We start from the raw sequence: 20,595 nt of genomic DNA, 5'->3' as shown, positions 1-20,595 counted from the left end.
CATTTATAATGTTACAAAAGATTTTTATTTCAGGTAAATGCTGTTCTTCTGAAAAGAAAAAATGTAACTCGGCTGTTTTTAACAAAAGTTTTTTGAGCAGCAAATCAGAATATTAGAATAATTTCTGAAGGGTCGTGTGGCTGGAGTAATGAGGCAAAAAAATCAGCTTTGAAATGAGGAATAAATTACATTTTTAAAATATATTCAAATAGAAAACTGTTATTTTTATTTACTGTTTTTGCTGTCCTTTGAAATCAAATAAATGCAGGCTTGGTGGGCAGAAGAGACTTCTTTAAAACATTAAAAATCGTACTGTTCAAAACCTTTTGACTGGTAGTGTATTTAGTAGTATTTATTGTACAGCTAAAAATGTATAATTATGGAAGCCTGTTATTTATTTAGTTATTTAAAATGAAAAACAACTGCTAGATGTAAACCCTGCATTCAGAGAAAAAAATCCGAATCTGCGATTTGAGTTTAATTTCACAATTCTGACCATCTTTCCCAAAGTCACAATTATTATTATTTTTATTCCATGGCAAAGAAAAATGTGAGGTACACTCAGAATTCTGAGACAAAAAGTCAAAATTACGAAACATAAACCCAAAATTGAGAGAGAAAAAAATCACAATCTTCCAATTTTGTAAATTTTTTACAATTTGGGAGTATCTTGCAAATCTGACTTTTTTCCTCACAATTCAGTTTTTTTTCCTTTGCTGGATACAGGCTTCCATATATTTAAGATTTTTTGGGTTTAATGCAATGACAAAATGAACAGAAATGGAATTACAAGAATAATCCAGATACATTACTGCAAAATATAATTTCTTTTTTCTACAGAGAAACATGAAATGAACTATTTATTTGGTGAGTTGCAGAAAGCAATATTAGAAAGTAAATCAAAAACTGACATCTTCCAACTATGAGGACACTAAAAATATACGAAAATAAAATTGTGCAACAAGAACAGCACTTTGTTTTCATATAAAACAGATCGAGCTACATTTCTAAGCAGTACTGGTGTCCTCGTGCGAGATATTAGTGAACAAATCGTAATATATTAGAGCTTCTGACATAAGGAAGGATGATTATTCAAACTTCCTCATTTCCTGTGCAACATTTCTGCCATCCGTAAGCACTGAATATACTAAAAGCAACGTCTTTCGTTACTTTCCCCTCTTGGATCGTCCTTTCCGGCCGCTCAGTTTGCCGGTGCCGTGGGCCGAGGGCCCGGGCTGTGGGGCAGCGGCGATGTTGATCTGCCCCTCTTGGATTTCTTGCCGGGCGTCCGCCGGCATGCGGTCGATCTGCTGCTGCGTCTCCAGGTAGAACATGACGTCCCGCAGCTGCTCCTGCAGCTCGGCGATCTGGCCGTCTTTATTGGCCAGCGTCTCATGAGCCTGCCTTTCCTCCTCCTGCAGCTGCGCCTGGAGCTGCATCTGATTGGCTCGCAGGCATCGGTTCATCTCTTGTTCTTCCCGCAACTCTTGACCGAGCTTCATCACTTTGTTGTTCAGCTGTGAACATCTGCAGAAAACAGCACAAAAATGTCAAAAGACTGTGTAGATAGTGAATTACAATTTAAAAAAGTCATTTCCAATCATAACTAAGCAACTACCTTTCAAAAATGTACCACAGTAATTTCCTACTAATAAATACATTGCAAAAAAAAAAAATATATACATATATATATATATATGACCGTGGACCACAAATCCAGTCATAAGGTTAAATTTTACAAAACTGAGATATATACATCATATGAAAGCTCAATAAATAAGCTTTCTATTGATGTATGGTTTGTTAGAATAGGACAATATTTGGCCGAGATACATCTATTTGAAAATCTGAAATCTAAGGGTGCAAAAAATCGAAATACTGAGAAAATCACCTTTAAAGTTGCCCAAAATTAAGTTCTTAACAATGCATATTACTAATCAAAAATTACATTTGGATAGGTTTACAGTAGGAATTTTACAAGAAATCTTTACTTAATTTCCTAGTGATTTTTGACATAAAAGAAAAATAAATAATTTTGACCTATACAATGTATTTTTGGCTATTGCTACAAATGTACCCCAGCGACTTAAGACTGGTTTTGTGGTCCAGGGTCACATATATATATATAATGTTTAATGTAAAAATCACAGAAAATTCTAAAATTTTCCACTGATTATTTATTTGCTTAAATTTTTTATTATTTATATTAGTACTGGGCAATGATTAATCACAATTAATCACATCCAAAATAAAGGTTTGTACATGATATGTATGTGTGTGTGTGTGTGTGTGTGTGTGTGTGTGTGTGTGTGTGTGTGTGTGTGTGTGTGTGTATACATATATAAGAAAAATACGTTCTGTTTATATATTATATATATTTATATATAATATAAATTATATGAATATAAATATATACATGTAAAGGCATGTAAATAAAAATATATATATACACAATAAATATGCACAGTATACACATTATATAAACAAAAACCTTTATTTCGGATGCGATTAATCGCAAATGATTCATTGCCAAGCACTAATTTATATTGATTTATATTTATTGCTATTATTATAATACAAACAATAACTTAATTAATTGAAATTTTGGGGGAAATTATTTTATTATCATTCATATACTATTACAGATTTTATTAGTATTTAGATTTTTTTTTATTTGTATATATTCAGTTTTTTATTTTAATTTAAAGGTTTTATTCATTTTTGTGTTTTCATCATTTTATTAGTTTTTTTATGTCTGTGTCGTTTTTATTCATTTTATTTTGATTTTAGTTTTAAGAATGTAAGTACATTTAAAAAAAAAAAAAACCTTAATTAAAAGTTTAATTTCATTTCAGTTATTAGTTTATTGTATTTCAAGTAATGACAGTGTTTTTTTTTTTTTACGGTTTTAGTTTTAGTTAACTGTAATAACTAGGGCTGCAACTAACGATTATTTTAATAATCGATTAATCTGTCGATTATTTTTTCGATTAATCGATGAATCGGATAAAAAAACAAGGGATTTACAACCCTTTATTCAAAAACAGAACTAAAATCTTTAGAAAGTGTACTAACATGTTGCTCCTTGAACTGTTATAATAATAATAATAAAATAAAAATGGACTAACACAAAAAACATACACATGTATGCTTTACATCTGCCAAATATATAGACTAAATAAACTAAAATTACTATCCGTCAAGACAGCGGCTTGCTGTGGTGTACATGCTGCATTTCCCATCAAGAAGCCTCTCAAATTAAATTCCTCAGTGCGCATTAAAAAAGTCATGTGCCTTTGCACGCTGGAACGGGATAACTTGACTAACTTTCTGCTACATTCATTCTGCCATGGCGGTGTTTAGTGTCCTGCCATCAGCAGCGACCAGCTGGAAGAGTTCCGCATTCAAATGCACGCAAAATTGGCCTCAAAGCCCCAGCAAAAGTAATTACCATGAATGTGTCAAGGCAAAAATTAAGAAAATATTCGAATTACTTATTAATAAACTAGTATTTTCTGATTCAGTGTTGCAAAGATGAAATTGACGATCCTGCCATCTGCTCATTAATGCCTAATGCATCTTTATGGATTAGCTAATGAAAGAGTTTTGTTTTCGATTTTAATTATTTCGTTTTATAGTAAAATAATAATTTAAAGCTTTCTATAGATATTGTGTTTGTGAGCCAATTACCTGGGTTTCGGTTAATTATTGTGAAGCGCTCCTGTTTAAACCAAAGATATCAAGCGTATTCTGTTTGTTTTCTTTAAGAGCACATTTTGTTGATACTGTTAGTGCACACAAACTAAGGTAGACCCTTTACAGTTCCGGCCCAGGTGGTAAATTACTCTTACCTTTATGAGCAAAAAATTCCACATTGCACTGGCGTCTCCATGCGCTGCAAAGCGCGCTTCTCTCCGCACAAACTTTGGATTTATATTGATTGAATGATTAAACTAATATTGTGATATGTTTAAGTTTTTTATATCAATGGATTTTAATTTAAATCGCGATGAATTAAGCAGGCTTTTGATCTGTCTGCCGCTGTTTGCTAGTATAACTTTAAAAAACAAAAACTTGAATTTAACAAACAAAAAGTGTTCCAAATATATCTCTAAATTAACTTTATAAACTAAAGGAACGAAAATAAATGTAATCACTTTGCTATTAAAATCAGCAGCTGTGTAATGAGGAAGAGAAAGAGAAAAAAAGACAGTCGGACTGGAAATTCAGTCGGCCAAAAATTGATGAGCTGTCGGACAATTTTACAAGGAATGTTTGTTTAATAACCTATATAATATTCTTAGGCTACTTTCTTAATTAAATATATTATTTCTTTGATTTATTTTAGCGTTTTTAGGCTGCTTGTAAGCTGACTGAAGTGTAGGCTATATATAAAAAAACAACGTGCCACCGTCACAGCCCTATTCAAAACTGAGACGATTTCACCTCAGCAGAGCTCCTCTTTCTCCTTACGGTTGTGGTGTGTTTTCGACACATTATACAGACAGACAGTGTTACAAAAACTATAGAAGTAGTTTTCTCCATCTCCACTATCCAACGACCCGTACACCAGCTGTTTTGCGATCGAGCATTGGCTGCTGTGAAAGTACGCTAGCCAAAGTAGGCTTAAATATCAAACATGTTTGATATAAATCGGGGCAGCATATATATATAATGTAGAAACGGTGCTTTATGCTCAAATGTTCCAGTTTTGCGCATAAGTTAAATTCGCATTTTTGGATGGAAACAGTTTATGAGGTACCGAACTCTGCTGGCATCAGTGCGGGAGAGAGACCGAATGTGTCCACTCCGCTCTGCGCTCAATTTTTTTAAATATAGCCTATATAATAACAACCAAATGTCTCTGCGTCGCGCGACACAACGAATCGATTATGAAATTCGTTGCCAACGCTTTTAGTAATCGATTTTTATCGATTTTATCGATTCGTTGTTGCAGCCCTAGTAATAACCCTATTATCATGGTAAATTTTGTCCGACCTACAGTGAAGAGCTATTCTAAAAAACCAAACATTTCATTTGATTATGAAAAATTCATTTGAAAGAAAAATTAAATTTTACTTCTTTTCAATTGATTGTTTTTCTTTGGTGAGTTCGTTTAGTTTCCGCTCCAAACTGTCACACTTGTCAATCGTTTCCTTGAATTTGGCCTTCATGTTGTTGATCTAAAACCCACACAAACAAAGAAACTTGATCATTGATGTTAATATGAGTTATAGCAGATTATTATGATCTTAAACATAATGCTGTTATGGATTTGTTCATGTAAACTGTCCAGTTCTCACCTCCTCCGCTGTGTCTTTCTCCAGATGAACTATTTTATTCTCCCAGTAGATGCGCTGAGAGTCCAACTGGCTGGTTAGTAAATATGAATACTGTAGGAAAAAGATACATAAAAAAATTATAAAGTGATGGAAGAGTATCTAACACAAAGCAGCCTTCCACACACACACACACACACACACACACACACACACACCTCGAGCTGCAGTGCATCGATCTTCTCATCCTGACAGGTGTCGCCCTCACACTCGTACTGCACCATCTTGCCGTCGGTTTTACTGGCAACAAGCCGATGGACGTAGTTATCTGATCAACATAAGGACAAAGGCTCAGAGTTAAAACTGTTACAAACTATTTTAGATATAAAAATGTTTATTGTTATTGTAAACTAAAATAAAACTGAAACCATTATTCAAAAAAAAATTATCGTGAAATAAAATTTTAACTGAACTTAAATGTATTTAAATAGATTTTTTTCAGGCATCATTTTTCATTTTAACTTGAAGTATTAAATAACTAAAACTGAAAAGAAAAAAAGAAAAACAACTATAATAACTAAATAGTCTAATTAAAAAATAATATAAAATAATAATAATAATAAATTATATAAAAATATTTATAAAAACTATAATAGTATATTAATTATACTAAAATAATGCTGAATTGGACAAGCATTTAAAAATGTGAAACATGATAATGATCCATATATAATAGGGCTGTTAAACAATTAATCACATCCAAAATAAACCTTTATGTTTACAAACTACGTGTTTTCATGTGTGTGTGTGTGTGTGTGTGTGTGTGTGTGTGTGTGTATAATACACAAGCGTACATGTATATATATTAAGGAAAAATATATTAGATTTACATGTCAAATATATATATATATATATATAGTACACACATGCATGTAGGTGTATTTATTTATACATAATAAACATACACAATACACACACATGTAGTATGTAAACATTAACTTTTATTTTGGATGCAGTTAATCGCGATTAATCGTTTAACAGCCCTAATATATAATAATCCATGATCTGACATATTTTTAAGTGAATTATTAATGAGAATATTCGGCAATAAATAATGTAGGGCAGGACTTAATTTTATCCAGCTCATATTAATATTAAAGTTAATCACCAGAAAAGTTAATGCATTTCAGTGAAAATATTTTAAATTATTTTCAAGCGTGCAACTACACTAGGTCACTAGCATATTTGCTATCTGTAATGTCACACACCTCCAGCATAGTCCCAGACCCTGTGATTGGTCAGCTGCATTGCGTAAGTGTGCTGCGTTTCTTCAAAGTGCTTGTAGGCGTGACGACTAACGTATCGTCCGCAGCCGATGTGACCGCAGATGAGACAGATCCACAGATTCTATTAGACATTAACAGATATGTCTTAAATACAATATAATGGAGCGTCCATCTATGTAAGTGAGACTTGGGCTGCAACAAACAATTATTTAATCGATTAATCTGCCAATTAAGTACTCGATTAATCCATTTTATTTTAGGTATTTTTTTTAGGTCTATACAATGTGCAAACTGAAATATGTCTATGTAGGATATATAAAATACAATATAACGGAACATCCATCTATGTGAGTGAGACTAGGGCTGCAACGAACAATTATTTAATCAATTAATCTATCAATTAAGTACTCGATTAATCAGTTTTCAGTATTTTATTTTTTAAAAAAAATAGGTCTATACAGTGTGCAAACTGAAATATGTATCTATCAGTGATGCGCGGGTCAAAGTATAAACAACCCGAACCCGACCAACGTTTTCAACTAACCCGCCTGCAACTCGGACCGCAAAAAAGGAGAGAAAATTCCTGACCCGCATGTTTAATATTTGCGACTGACACCAGCGATTATATGCGGCTGTGTGGTGGAGATGCGTTCACTGTCAAACATCATTCGGCATTATTTAATTTTGTCAAAAGAAATGTTCTTGATTACAAGAAAAATACAGATTGTTCTTGTGATTTATTTAGTCTTTCCTTTATACAGATTTAAATAGTTTCATTTTCAGTGATTCTCCGATGTTAAATATGATCAAGAATTATTTTATTTCGATCTACAGTGTAGCCTAATAGAAGTTAAGAAAAAGATTAGCCTACAGCCTTAAATATATATAGACTACAAGCTAATTCCTTTTTTTAACTTCTAAAAATTATCAAGAATATTAAATCAACTTAATAGGCTAGGTTAACGAATTTTCTTATACAAACATAACGAATGCACTTAAAAACGAAGTTTTCATATATAAATTCAGGAATCACGAATATGACAAAATAATATTATTTTCTATATATTAATAGTTGTATCAAATGAATAAGGAAATTATATTGCCGTGAATTTATTAAGTAATGTTTAATTTCGTTCATTTCGCTGTCTGGAAATGTAAAGAAAAAATACAGTTTTTACGTGGAATTCGTTTTTAATCCCTGGTTTTAAACAAGCATATACATGAGATCATTTATATATTATTGCTTGAATAAACGTTTAAAAATAGTGCTAGCAATTTTATAATTAAGAAAATTAAACAGACCTAGGCATTTGAAAAGACATAGTGAAATGTGTCTAATAATTCCAAAAAGAAAGAGAAGCATTGGACATAATCAAAATATTCGAGACATTTATTAGGAATACCATTTTCTTAACAATTAAGATGCTGCATGTGTTTATCCAGTCTAATCGAAGTGTGCGTCTCTCCCCTGACTTTCCCAACAAAAATCCCACCCCCTCTCAGAAAATACATAAAACTGACATTACTGAGCTATATGTGTTTAAAAGTAGCCTATTAAAATGGTACAATGGCATTGCTCAGTTCAACATGTTGGGAAATCTGGCATTTTGTCCCACGTCAGCATTTATTCAACAGTTAATAACACTCAACATTCAAAAGGTAAATATTATTCAGCCAATAAAGTGTAGGTCTATGTATTTCATAGAAAATTGTGTCTAGTACTATATAAATTACAAAGGTTTAATTGGCATCTTTATTTCAAATGACCTGACCGACCGCGACCCGAATATCATTAAAAATATTTTTGGATGACTCGTAACCGCGGGTGACCGCAGGCACCCGCTCATTTTGGATCAACCCGCGCATCACTGGTATCCATGTAGGATATATGAAATACAATATAACAGAACATCCATCGATGTGAGTGAGACTAGGGCTACAACAAACAATTATTTAATCCATTAATCTGTCAATTAAGTACTCGATTAATCCATTTTTATTCCTAATTAACCAACTTTGATCATGCATATTTCTCCCAGCCGATCACTGTTTGTCCTGTGCTACTTTTCAAATGTGTTACATCCAAAGAAATGCATTATTCGTTACTATAATTATGTTTTCTGTGTGCGATTAATCGATACTCAACTTGTTTTCCATTGATTTTTTTCAATTAGTTGTTGCAGCTTTTGAAAAGTGAGACTTTTGAAAGATTGATTACCTCTTGCACTCCGCACTCAAAACACTTGTTCTCCTCCACGGGTTCAGGAGTCTGACAGTATCTGCACACAGGACACCTGCAAAAGAAATACACACTGTTAGTGCTCTTAAAGGAATAGTTCACCCTAATATTCAAATTTGCTGGAAATGTTTTGACCCTCAGGCCATCCAAGATGTAGATGAGTTTGTTTCTTCAACAGATTTGGAGAAATGTTGCATTACATCAATTGCTCATCAATGGATTCTCTGCAGTGAATGGGTGCCATCAGAAAGAGAGTCCAAACAGCTGATTAAAACATCACAATAATCCACAAGTAATCCACACCACTCCAGTCCTTCAATTAATGTCTTGTGAAGTAAAAAAGATACAAGTTTGTAAGAAACAAATCCATCATTAAGATGTTTTTAACTTTAAACCATGGCTTCTGGACAAAATCCTGTTAAAAATCCATTTCCTGTTGTTCTCAGACATCCAAGAGCTGTTCTGGCTTGTAAACAGTGCTTGATCTGTACATATTTCTCTCCTGATTCAGACCGAGGAAGCGTTATAATGGATTATGAATGCATTATTTAGCCAGAAGCAAATATTTGCCGTTAAAACGCCTAATGATGGATTTGTTTGTTACAAACATGCAGTTTTTCGCTTCACAAGATGAATGATGAATTAGAGTGGCATGGATTATTTGTGGATTATTGTGCTGTTTTTATTAGCTGTTTGGACTCTCATTCTGATGGCACCCATTCACTGCAGAGGATCCATTGGGGAGCAAGTGATGTAATGCTACATTTCTCCAAACCTACTTCTAAATTTTCAGCAAATTTTCATTTTCCAGTGAGCTACTCCTTTAAAGACAATGTGACGCAAAAAGACCATCTACTGTGTCTTTATAAATGTCTCAATCTAGTACTTACTTGTCACGGTTTAATTTAGTAGTCTGTTCAAATCGCTAACTCATAGTATGAGCATTAGTAATAGTGATGCATGCATTAGCAAACTCCACTAATAATATAATTGACCTACTTTTCATGCCCAATCAAATCCTGATGAATAAAATAAAAGTCTCGACCTACATAATTTCCCACTGAATATCGGATCACTCAGAAATATGTCACATAAATGCGTCACACGTGCCAATAGTTCATGTGTGTAAACACTTAAACCTGAAAACATCAAAGCACCATCGGTTTGCTCTCCCATTGTGCGCATGAAACATGACACGGTGACGTTCATCACACAGGTCAGAGGCCAACTATGACAATTACACACAAACACAACAGCAAGAATAGAGAACGGCCCAGCAAAGCTTTATCACATGTCAATGAAGAATCACGACGGAAAGGTTAAAAGTGACGCACTTAAATAACAGATGAGAGCGAAATATGAGCATAAACAACACAGATCATACGCTGATGCGTCACGGGAGAAGAATGTGACCCAAGGGTGTGGATGAAATTCACCAAGCGTGAACAAAATGAACTAAAATAATGTCTTACTAAGTCACTATATATATCAAGTCATATGCATTAAGTTAATGTAAAACTAGTTTAATGTAATATATATATATATATAAACATATATATATATACACATACACACACACACACACACACACACACAAAAAGTATTTTTTCTATGGCATTTTTGTTTTAGAATTACTAAAGTAAGTAATTTTGATTGCATGTTGAATCCAAAGGCTTTGGTTGTGAGTGATACTCACGATGCATCCTCCCATCTCTGCAGACACTGGCTGTGAAAGCTGTGGTTGCACAGGGTGGTCAACACGCCGTTGACGGACTCGTCCATGCGCTCCAAACACACGGTGCACTTGGGCAGCTCAGTCAGATCCATCACAGGTAAACTGGCCCCCTGGTTTATAGTGAAGAGTTTGAGATCATTCAAAACATTCCAGAACACTGCAGCTATTGTTATGCATGTAAATCAGTGCTGGAAACACAACATGTGTGTGTGTTTAAACAGAAACAGCTAGTCAACAACAAAACAGGTTAATCCTGGTCACTCAAGCAATGTATCGGCCTAAAATCTGTTGTTTGCTCAAATCATAGTAGTTGCTTGCTTTAGTAATAATAATAATATAATTTTTTACATTTTATACGTTATTGCTAATGGTTAAAGGGATAGTTTACCCAAAAATAAAAATTGATTTACTCACCCTCAAGCCATCCTAGGCATATATGACTTTCTTCTTCAGATGAATACAATCAGAATTATATTAAAAATGTCCTGGCTCTTCCAAGCTTTATAATGGCAGTGAATGGCTGTTGAGATTTTGAAGTCCAATAAAGTGCATCATCCATCATAAAAAGTGCTCCACACACTTCTGAAGTGAATCAATGCGTTTATGTAAGAAAAATATCATTATTTAAAACGTCCTGTCATCCGCTAGATTTTATAAAGTTTTAAATATGGATACTTTTCTTACACAAATGCATCGATTCGTTTCATAAGTCATTATTAACCCTCCGGAGCCATGTGGAGTACTTTTTATGATGGATGGATGCATTTTATTGGACTTCAAAATCTCAACAACCATCCACTTCCATTATGCAGCTTGTAAGAGACAGAACATTTTTAAATATAACTCTGATTGTATTCGTCTAAAAGAAGAACGTCATAAACACTTAGGATGGCTTAATGGTGATTAAATCATGAGGTAATTTAAATTTTTGGGTGAACTCTCCCTTTAAATGAAAGTGTTTTGCTTTGTGGTTGTTCTGAGGATTTTAAATTTGTTGATATGTGGTTGCTAAGGTATTATAGTGGTTGCCATAAAAATGATAACACTTACCCCTGGTTTCACAGACAAGGATTAAGTCTAGTCCCAGACTAAAATGTAAATCTGAGCCGTTTCAACTGAAAGAAACTTGCACTGACTGATCTTAAAATATATCAGTGCCTTTGTTCTGTCTCAAAATGCACACCAGTCATGTTTTTTTTAAGGCACATTTATAAAATTACCTAAATCTCCTAATTGAACTATTGTCTAATCCTGGCTTAGTCTAAGCCCTGTCTGTGAAATTTAGTAATAATATTAGTCATAATATTATTATGTTGATAATATCAGTTTTAAAAATTAAAACATTAAAATTTAAGTAAACAAAACTAAATTCAATGCATTTAATTTAGCCAAAAACAGTAACACTGGCGCTGCATCTGAATATGCCTACTTCCATACTATGCAGCAGGTATTTTTGACTGTGCTAAAGCATAAAAATACCATAATATGTTTGCAGCTAGTCATTCTACTTTTGAAATGTGTGTTCTGTGTTAGAATGTCTGTTTTTGTTTTGGTCTATGTGTCTCCGCCCACTGCCAGTTTAACCAATAGTATTTTGACACTCCGGGTTGCCAGTTGATGCAAATCACAGCATACTGCAGCCATAGAACCGAGCAAAACGAACTCAAGAGTCAGAGATTGCAAATTCTATCTCACCTTAAAAGCCTCAGCATCCATCTACAAAGCTCTATACCCAAAGGAATATTATAATGCAGATAAATCAACTCTTTTCCTTTTATTGTCAGTTGCGCTTATTCTGTTATGTGTCCTAATCTGGCAACCCACATAAGTGGTGAGGAAAAACAACTCTCTTTAAATGGTTACTCCACCCCAAAATTAATATTTCCTGGCCAAAGCCGAACAAAATAAACATGTATTAATAGAGCTGTTGTAACGATTATCATCATTATTTTTGTGTTACTTTTTTATTTTATTTTACAGAACAACAGTAAAATTACAATAATAACATTTATGAATGTTGACTTTAAAGATGACTTCAGTACTACTTTTTGCTGACAGCAGCAGATTTATGAATGATTCTCACTCTGCTGTTTCAGCGCAGATTTCCTTCACACTTTGGACTTTGAACCCTGGCTAGACAGCACTGTCAGAATAAATACAACTAGTGCGTGTATTAGACAACACCTATTTGATCGTGTGACGTCATTGTTCGGTATAATTTACTTGGCCTTTTCACTTCTTCTAATTTTGGTTGCCGAACATTTGGTGCATCCCTACTTACCCCCCATGTCTTTCCAAACCCATAAAAGTTTTGTTCGTCTTCGGAACATAATTTAAGATATTTTGGTTGAAAACCGGGAGCTTTGTGACTGTCCTGTTGAATGGCAAGTAAATAACACTGTCAAGGCCCAGAAAAGTATGAAAGACGTCGTCAAAATAGTACATTTGCCATCAGTGGTTCAACCATAATTTTACGAAGCTACAAGAATAATTTCTGTATGCAAAGAAAACAAAAATAACTACTTTATTCAACAATTTGTCTCCTCCACGTCACTGTGACGCAGCTGACAGAGAACAGCGTACGCTGTTTGCGGTTTTCATCCAAAATATCTTAAATTGTGTCCCAAAGACAAACAAAGCTACAGGTTTGGAACAACATGGGGGTAAGTGATTAATGACAAAAAATTTTATCTTGGGGTGGAGTAACCCTTTAACATTTTTACTTTAGACTCCACTACCAATTTCAACCGCTAGCCAGTATCACATACTGCACCTTTAAATAAGTTTAAAACCTTAAATTGTAGTACCTACCAGACAGAGCGGGTGTGATTTCAGACACATCATTGGTGGTTTTTTCAAATCATAGTTATTTGCTTTGGTAAACATTACTTACTAACACACCAGAGTCTTACCTCTTCAGATTTGATGACTTCTGCCCTCTCCACATAGACTAACTGGCAGACAGCATCCTCAATGGAGTTAAACTGACGGCCATTGCACGTTGTGTAGAAGCTGTCGGCATCGGCCTATAGAAATAAAAAAAACACAATGACGGCCCATTCATAAAATACCGAACATCAAAGAAACTTCAAAAAGGCAAATTTGCATGAGTTTATTTTGCAAATCATGTGGCAAAATGTGTCAGCCTCTTGTGAAAAGTGCAGCTGCAGGCAGCAATTTCTAAGTCTTTACCATAAAATGCATGCAGGTTTTATTCTGTAGAACTGTGTTGAACACCAAAAACCCAAATAGTGAGAATTAGACAGACTAAGGACTTTTCAGATTCTGCCCAATCAAATCAATGGTTAAGTAACTGACCTGACTCCTGAACTTGACCAGCACCATGTACTGGTTGGGCATGGAGTCGCGGATGATCTTCATGTGCTCCATGACGTCATTGAAGGGAGCCACAAACTTCATGAGGTCATGGCTTGTCATTGTGGTGGGTACGGTTAGGACACACAGCATCGCGCTGCGCCGCACGTCCTCTGTGAGCGATGTCATCTTACTGTCAACACCACATCACACGAAAATAAGACAGACGGCTCAAGGACAACAATGCAACAAAGTGTCTACTGATCTGATAGACATATATCATGTTTTTTGGACAAAGTACCATAGTATATCACCAGAGGTACCTTGTAAATAACATGGTCTATTTTAAAGTACTGTAGTATTACAGGGTTTTAGTATTAGCACAGAGAGAGAGAGAGAGAGAGAGCAATAAATGGGTAAACAGAACAACAGATAAATAGATGGATACAAATGAACTCAATTACATATATTAAAAAAAATTGAATTGAAAAATAAAGGCAAAAAAAAAAAAACACCAAAAGAAAAAAAAACAAAAAAAAAAACAGTATGACTCAGACTGCAAAACATTAAAAAATGTTAAAAATCTTGTGGCTCTGACAGCATTCTAGGTGCTTCAGCAACTGTGCTTAAATGATTCAGCCTTGTACTTCAGGCTGTTTTCCAGTCATCTGGAGCCACAATTCACAAGAATGGAGATAAACTGGACCCTTATAATTGTGTGAACAGTAATCTGGGGAAGTGTTTTAGCAGTATTTTTTAAACAACAGAACTGTAAAGTTCCTTAACGGACACGCTGTCCTGAGTCAGAATGGCTTCCTTCCAAATCACAGAATTAATGACCACATTCACACCCTACACACGCTGATCAATAAACACGTAAAACAGGACAAAAAATGGAAACATATTTGCATGCTTTCTCGATTTCAAAAAAGCATTTGATTCTATCTGGATGGACTATTTTAGAATAGAACAGACAGACAGACAGAATGACAGAAAAATAGAACGACATAATGATAGAACAATATAGATAGAATAATAACTAGATAGAACAATAAAATGATAGAACAATTGAATGATAGAACAATAGATAGAATGACAGAATGATAGACAGAACGATAAGATAGAATAACAGAATGAAAAACAGAAAGACAGCGATAGAACGACAGAATGATAGAACGATATAAAGAATGATAGAAAGATAGTAAGATAGACAGACAGAGAATGACAGAACAATACAATGATAGAACAATATAGATAGAATAATAACTAAATAGAACAATAAAAAGATGACAATAGATAGAATGACAGAACGATAGAACGACAGAATGATAGAACGATAGATAGAATAACAGAATGATAAATAGAAAGACAGAGCGATAGAACGATAGATAGAATAACAGAATGATAAATAGAAAGATAGTAAGATAGACACAGACAGACAGATAGATACATAGACAGGCAGGCAGACAGATAGAATGACAGAAAAATAGAACAATAGATAGAACGACAGAAAGACAGAACGACAGAATGATAGAATGATATAGAGAGACAGAATAATAACTAGATAGAACAATAGAATGATAAAACAATAGATAGATAGAATGACAGAACGATATATAGAATGATAGATAGAATGATAAAACAATAGATAGATAGATAGATAGACTGAATGATAGATAAACAGAAAGATAGATAGAATGATAAAATGATAGATGGACAGAATGATAGAACAACAGAATGATAGAACGACAGACAGACAGACAGACAAACAGATAGATAGAATGATAAAATGATAGATGGACAGAATGATAGAACGACAGAATGATAGAATGACGGAAAAATAGAACAATAGATAGAACGACAGAAAGATAGTTAGATAATGATAGAACGATATAGATAGACAGAATAATAACTAGATAGAACAATAGAATGATAAAACAATAGATAGATAGAATGATAGATAGATAGATAGATAGATAGATAGATAGATAGATAGATAGATAGATAGATAGATAGACAAACAGAAAGATAGATAGAATGATAAAACAATAGATTGATAGAATGATAGAACGACAGACAGACAGACAGATAGACAGATAGATAGATAGACAAACAGAAAGATAGATAGAATGATAAAACAATAGATGGATAGAATGATAGAACGACAGAATGATAGAACGACAGACAGACAGACAGACAGACAGACAGATAGATAGATAGATAGATAGACAGACAGACAGACAGACAGATAGATAGATAGATAGATAGATAGATAGATAGATAGACAGACAGACAGACAGACAGACAGACAGACAGACAGACAGACAGACAGACAGACAGACAGACAGATAGTACTAACTTAGTTTTGTAGAGGTGCATGATGCCGTGGACGATCTCCACTGACGGGTTTCCGCTGAAGAACGCGATCTGATCCGGCAGCTGTTTGGAGGGAGAGTCTGGAGTCACACTCACATCCATTTGATCTTTAGCTTCTCCGTTTACATCTCCTGTGGACTTCAGATCTTCTTTACCTTCCTCAACTCCTGATGGAGAAAACACAGTCCGTTTACTCATCACAGGCCAAAGACTAGTCAAATCAAAATGGGAAACTAACTGCTGCACTCCAGACCTGCGCTGGGCTGGAAGGTCTCGATCACCATGTCGCTCATAACACGGCTGCCCAGGTGCTGGTGGAGGAGGGCCGCTCGCTCCAGCTCCGTTTTACCACCCAGCGCCGCTTTGGCGGAGCCCAACGCTTTCTCTCTCATCTCGTCCTCGGACATCTCTGAAACTGTGGGACGCAGGAGATGTGAGCTGTGATATGAGGCCTCAACATAAAGGCCTCAAAGAGATTCCAGAAACAAGCTGAAAGCTCAAACACACTGAGTGTGTAAATGAATGCTCTCTGCTCACTGTTCACTCAAAACCAGACAGTCACGAGATTTAGCATAATGCCTCATGCTATACTTTCTCATGCTCAGACCAGTGATTTGACTGCTAAATTATTCAGATTATCCAGTTTATAATTATACCTTTTTTTCACACTGTACTAGTTTTTGTTATCCTCTTTGTTCTAATGGCCCCAATAAAAATCTAAGAATAATTTTAAGGATTTTTAATATTATTTTTAATATTACTTTTTTCCTGACAACAGTAAGATTTTTAATGTTTTTAAAGAAGTCTCTTCTGCTCACCAAGCCTGCATTTATTTGATCCAAAATACAGAAAAAGCAGTAATATTGTGAAACATTTTTACTATTTAAAATGACCATTTTCTATTTGAATATATTTTAAAATGTAATTTCAGCATCATTACTCCACTTTTCAGTGTCACATGATCCTTCAGAAATCATTATAATATGCTGATTCGTTGTTCAAGAAACATTTATTATTATTATTATCATTAATATTTCAAACAGTTGAGTGTATTTTTGCAGGCTTGTTTGATGAACAGAAAGATCAGCATTTATCTGAAATTTGTAAAAGTATACACTATAGCATTCAACCATTCAAAAGCTTTGAGTCAGTATATATATATTTTTTTTTTTTTACTTTTTTGGGAAAGAAATTATAGAAATCACTACTTTTATTTACCAAGGATTCATTAAAATGATCATAAGTGATGATAAAGATATTTATATTGTTACCAAAGATTTCTGTTTCAGATAAATGCTGTTCTTCTGAACTTTCTATTCATCAAAGAAACCTGAAAGTAAAAAAAAAAAATCAACTTAGCTGTTTTCAACATAATAATAATAATAGAAATGTTTTTTGAGCAGCAAATCAGCATATTAGAATTTCTGAAGGATCATGTGACTGGAGTAATGATGCTAAAAATTCAGCTTTGAAATCACAGGAATAAATTAGATTTTAAAATATATTCATATAGAAAACAGTTATTTTAAATAGTAAAAATATTTCAAAATTGTACTGTTTTGCTGTGCTTTGGATCAAATAAATGCAGGATTTGTGAGCAGAAGAGACTTCTTTAAAAAACATAAAAATCTGTGTGTGTGTGTAATAATAACAGTATTGTTTATTGTTGTTTTTCATCATTTTGTTCTTTTTTCTATAAATAACAAAGTATTATATATGCATGTATGATTACCCTTATATAATGATAATACCATGGTATTACATATTTACCATGCAATTGTATGTCACTTTTAAGAACGAAAATATTTACATGGCAGTTAGTTTTACTTCAAATACCATGGTACCTTGTGGGCATGTCCAAAACATGGTAACACCTTTTTGTACACTGATGATAATGATAATAATGCCATGGTATAGCAATATGGCCATCATGCTGTACCATGGTAAACAAAGTCAGCCTCAGTTACGTAACAGTAAACGAGTGAAACTCACCGGCGCAGTATTGAAAGCCGTGCGGGGAATCAGACTGTTCAGCGAGCTCGAGTCTGATCACAACCAGAGACACACTCATGTGTTCAGAGGACCGAGATCTGAGCAACTGCTACAGACACACAACAACAACAGCTCAACACAACACCGCTCATGTAGACAGACACGGATTTAATCGAAAGACCGGGCCCGTGTTGACGGTGTTTCATCAGAACTATATGCCACAAACGCTGAACAGAATTATTTGTATTATTAGAAGGAAAACGCGTGAAAACAACAATGACGTTTGAGAATGGAAGATAAATTACTGCGTTACTTCCGGGAACGAGAGGATCATTTCAAAACAAAAGCCCTTATTCATTATGTATAATAAGAGACTTTCATAGTTGCAGTTTGTGAATAATACAATGGTAATATCATTTAATATGCCTCAAATACATAATGGTATTTTTAGTATTCTAATTAGTATAATTATATTCATTATATTTTCAATCAGAATGATATTTACTGCCAAGTACATAGTTACAAACACATTTAATGCTTACACACACATATGTATGTATGTATGTATGTATGTATGTATGTATATGTGACCCTGGACCACAAAACCAGTCATACGTGTAAATTTGTCGAAATTTATATTCTTACGTCATCCGAAAGCTGAGTAAATAAGCTTTCCATTGATATATTGTTTGTTAAAATAGGACAATGTTTGTCTGAGATACAACTATTTGAAAACCTGGAATCTGAGGGTGAAAAAAAGTCAAAATATAGAGAAAACCACCTTTAAAGTTGTCCAAATGAACTTTTTAACAATGCATATTACTAATCAAAAATCAAGTTTTTATATATTTATGGTAGAAAAATTACCAAAATATCTTCATGGAACATGATCTTTACTTAATATGCTAATGATTTCTGGCATAAAAGAAAAATTGATAATTTTGAACCATACAATGTATTTTTGGCTATTGCTACAAATATACCCCAGCAACTGGTTTTGTGGTCCAGGGTCACATATATACATATACATATATATATATATATATATATATATATATATATATATATATATATATATATATATACACATATACACACACACACACACACACACACACACACACACACACACACACACACACACACACACACACACACACACACACACACACATACACACACAAAACCAGTTATAAGGGTCAGGGTTTTTTTAATTGAGATTTATTCATCATCTGAAAACTGAATAAATAAGCTTTTTGTTAGGACAATATTTGGCTGAGATACAACTATTTGAAAATCTGAGGGTCCAAAAAAATCAAAATATTCAGCAAGTCACTTGGACAAATAAAGTTGTCCAAATTAAGTTTTTAGTAAGGCATATTACTAATCAAAAATTATATTCGAGACTATGTGAATAAGAAAGCTTTTTAACTTTGAAAGTTTGTGAATTTTACAATATTTATTTGATTTTGTATATGCATACGTATATGTATATCTTGTATTTTGTTTTTTTAAGTTTAATACTTTCCTCCCCCTGGCAACAATTTTTTTCGTTATTTGTCTTTCCATGTTTTTTCTTCTCCTTTTCTTAATTTTGATAACATGTTATATGTTATTATTCTTTGAAGAAAACAAAACTCATCAGAAATTATGTTATGCCAGGAAATTTGGATTTAATATATATAAAATTAAATATATTATATAACATAACAAGATTTAATAAAAACAAGTCAAGGTCATTTTTAATTCTGTTTATTTATGTATTTATTTATTTTTTAATTCAAGTTGTTATTGTTTTATCCGGTACATGGCAATATCATAAAATACACAGATTTACACAAATACTGCATGTAAGGCTAGAATATATACAGTGGCTGAAATTAACAGAGACAGATGGAATACTAAATGAGGAGAGAAAAATAAAATAAAATAAAATAAAATAATATATAATTAAGAAACATCTCAGCACACCAGCACTGGTACATTTCAAGTATTAAAAATAAAGGTATTTTTTTATTATTATCAAAATAACAATTATTATATAAAAAAAGATTAAGCAACAAAAATGACAAACGTTCTAAAAATGTTTCATTTGACTTACAGTTGAAAAACCACAACGTGCTCACATTTGAGTGTCAGTGCAAATTCTCATCAAATCATCACTCCATCTAACATATGATGGTGCGAGGTGTAAAAGTGCTGTTACATTTGCATACCGAGCCACTGCTAGACCACTGAGCATATTCTCTGTAACTCTAAACTACCGGCTCAAACTCCACCCTGGTGAACTCCCAACAGTGACACCTTCACACAACAGCTCACATTAACCTCCAACGTGAGTTAGTCATCTGGGCTGGTTGATGCATTTCAAAT

General features: G+C 33.6%; 1 protein-coding gene across 1 annotated transcript; it reads right to left on the bottom strand.

The window, feature by feature from the left end:
* Window positions 1–843: 843 nt before the first annotated feature.
* Window positions 844–18,519, bottom strand: brap (BRCA1 associated protein). The gene is made up of 12 exons (XM_073829490.1): window positions 18,223–18,519; window positions 16,484–16,645; window positions 16,214–16,397; window positions 13,858–14,047; window positions 13,452–13,565; window positions 10,501–10,649; window positions 8,784–8,859; window positions 6,548–6,686; window positions 5,498–5,607; window positions 5,304–5,393; window positions 5,080–5,183; window positions 844–1,527 (listed from the first exon to the last, which is right to left on the bottom strand). Exons 1-12 carry the CDS (start codon window positions 18,299–18,301, stop codon window positions 1,167–1,169), a joined length of 1,758 nt encoding a protein of 585 aa, XP_073685591.1. The 5' UTR covers window positions 18,302–18,519; the 3' UTR covers window positions 844–1,166.
* Between the last annotated feature and the right edge of the window lie 2,076 nt (window positions 18,520–20,595).

This window comes from Garra rufa, chromosome 23, assembly GCF_049309525.1.
Source record: "Garra rufa chromosome 23, GarRuf1.0, whole genome shotgun sequence".
NCBI classification, from domain to species: domain Eukaryota; kingdom Metazoa; phylum Chordata; class Actinopteri; order Cypriniformes; family Cyprinidae; genus Garra; species Garra rufa.
The sequence above is the reverse complement of the archived record's forward strand: the minus strand, read 5'-3'. Positions and strand labels throughout refer to the sequence as shown.

What these genes read in the sequence shown, in the direction of transcription:
- brap (XM_073829490.1), bottom strand. Translation starts at nt 18,301, where the DNA reads ATGAGTGTGTCTCTGGTTGTGATCAGACTCGAGCTCGCTGAACAGTCT. An exon ending in ATGCACCTCTACAAAACTAA is followed by an intron (nt 14,048 to 16,213) that starts GTTAGTACTATC and finishes TGGTGTTGACAG; the next exon opens with TAAGATGACATCGCTCACAG. An exon ending in AAACAATCAATTGAAAAGAA is followed by an intron (nt 1,528 to 5,079) that starts GTAAAATTTAAT and finishes TGTTTTCTGCAG; the next exon opens with ATGTTCACAGCTGAACAACA.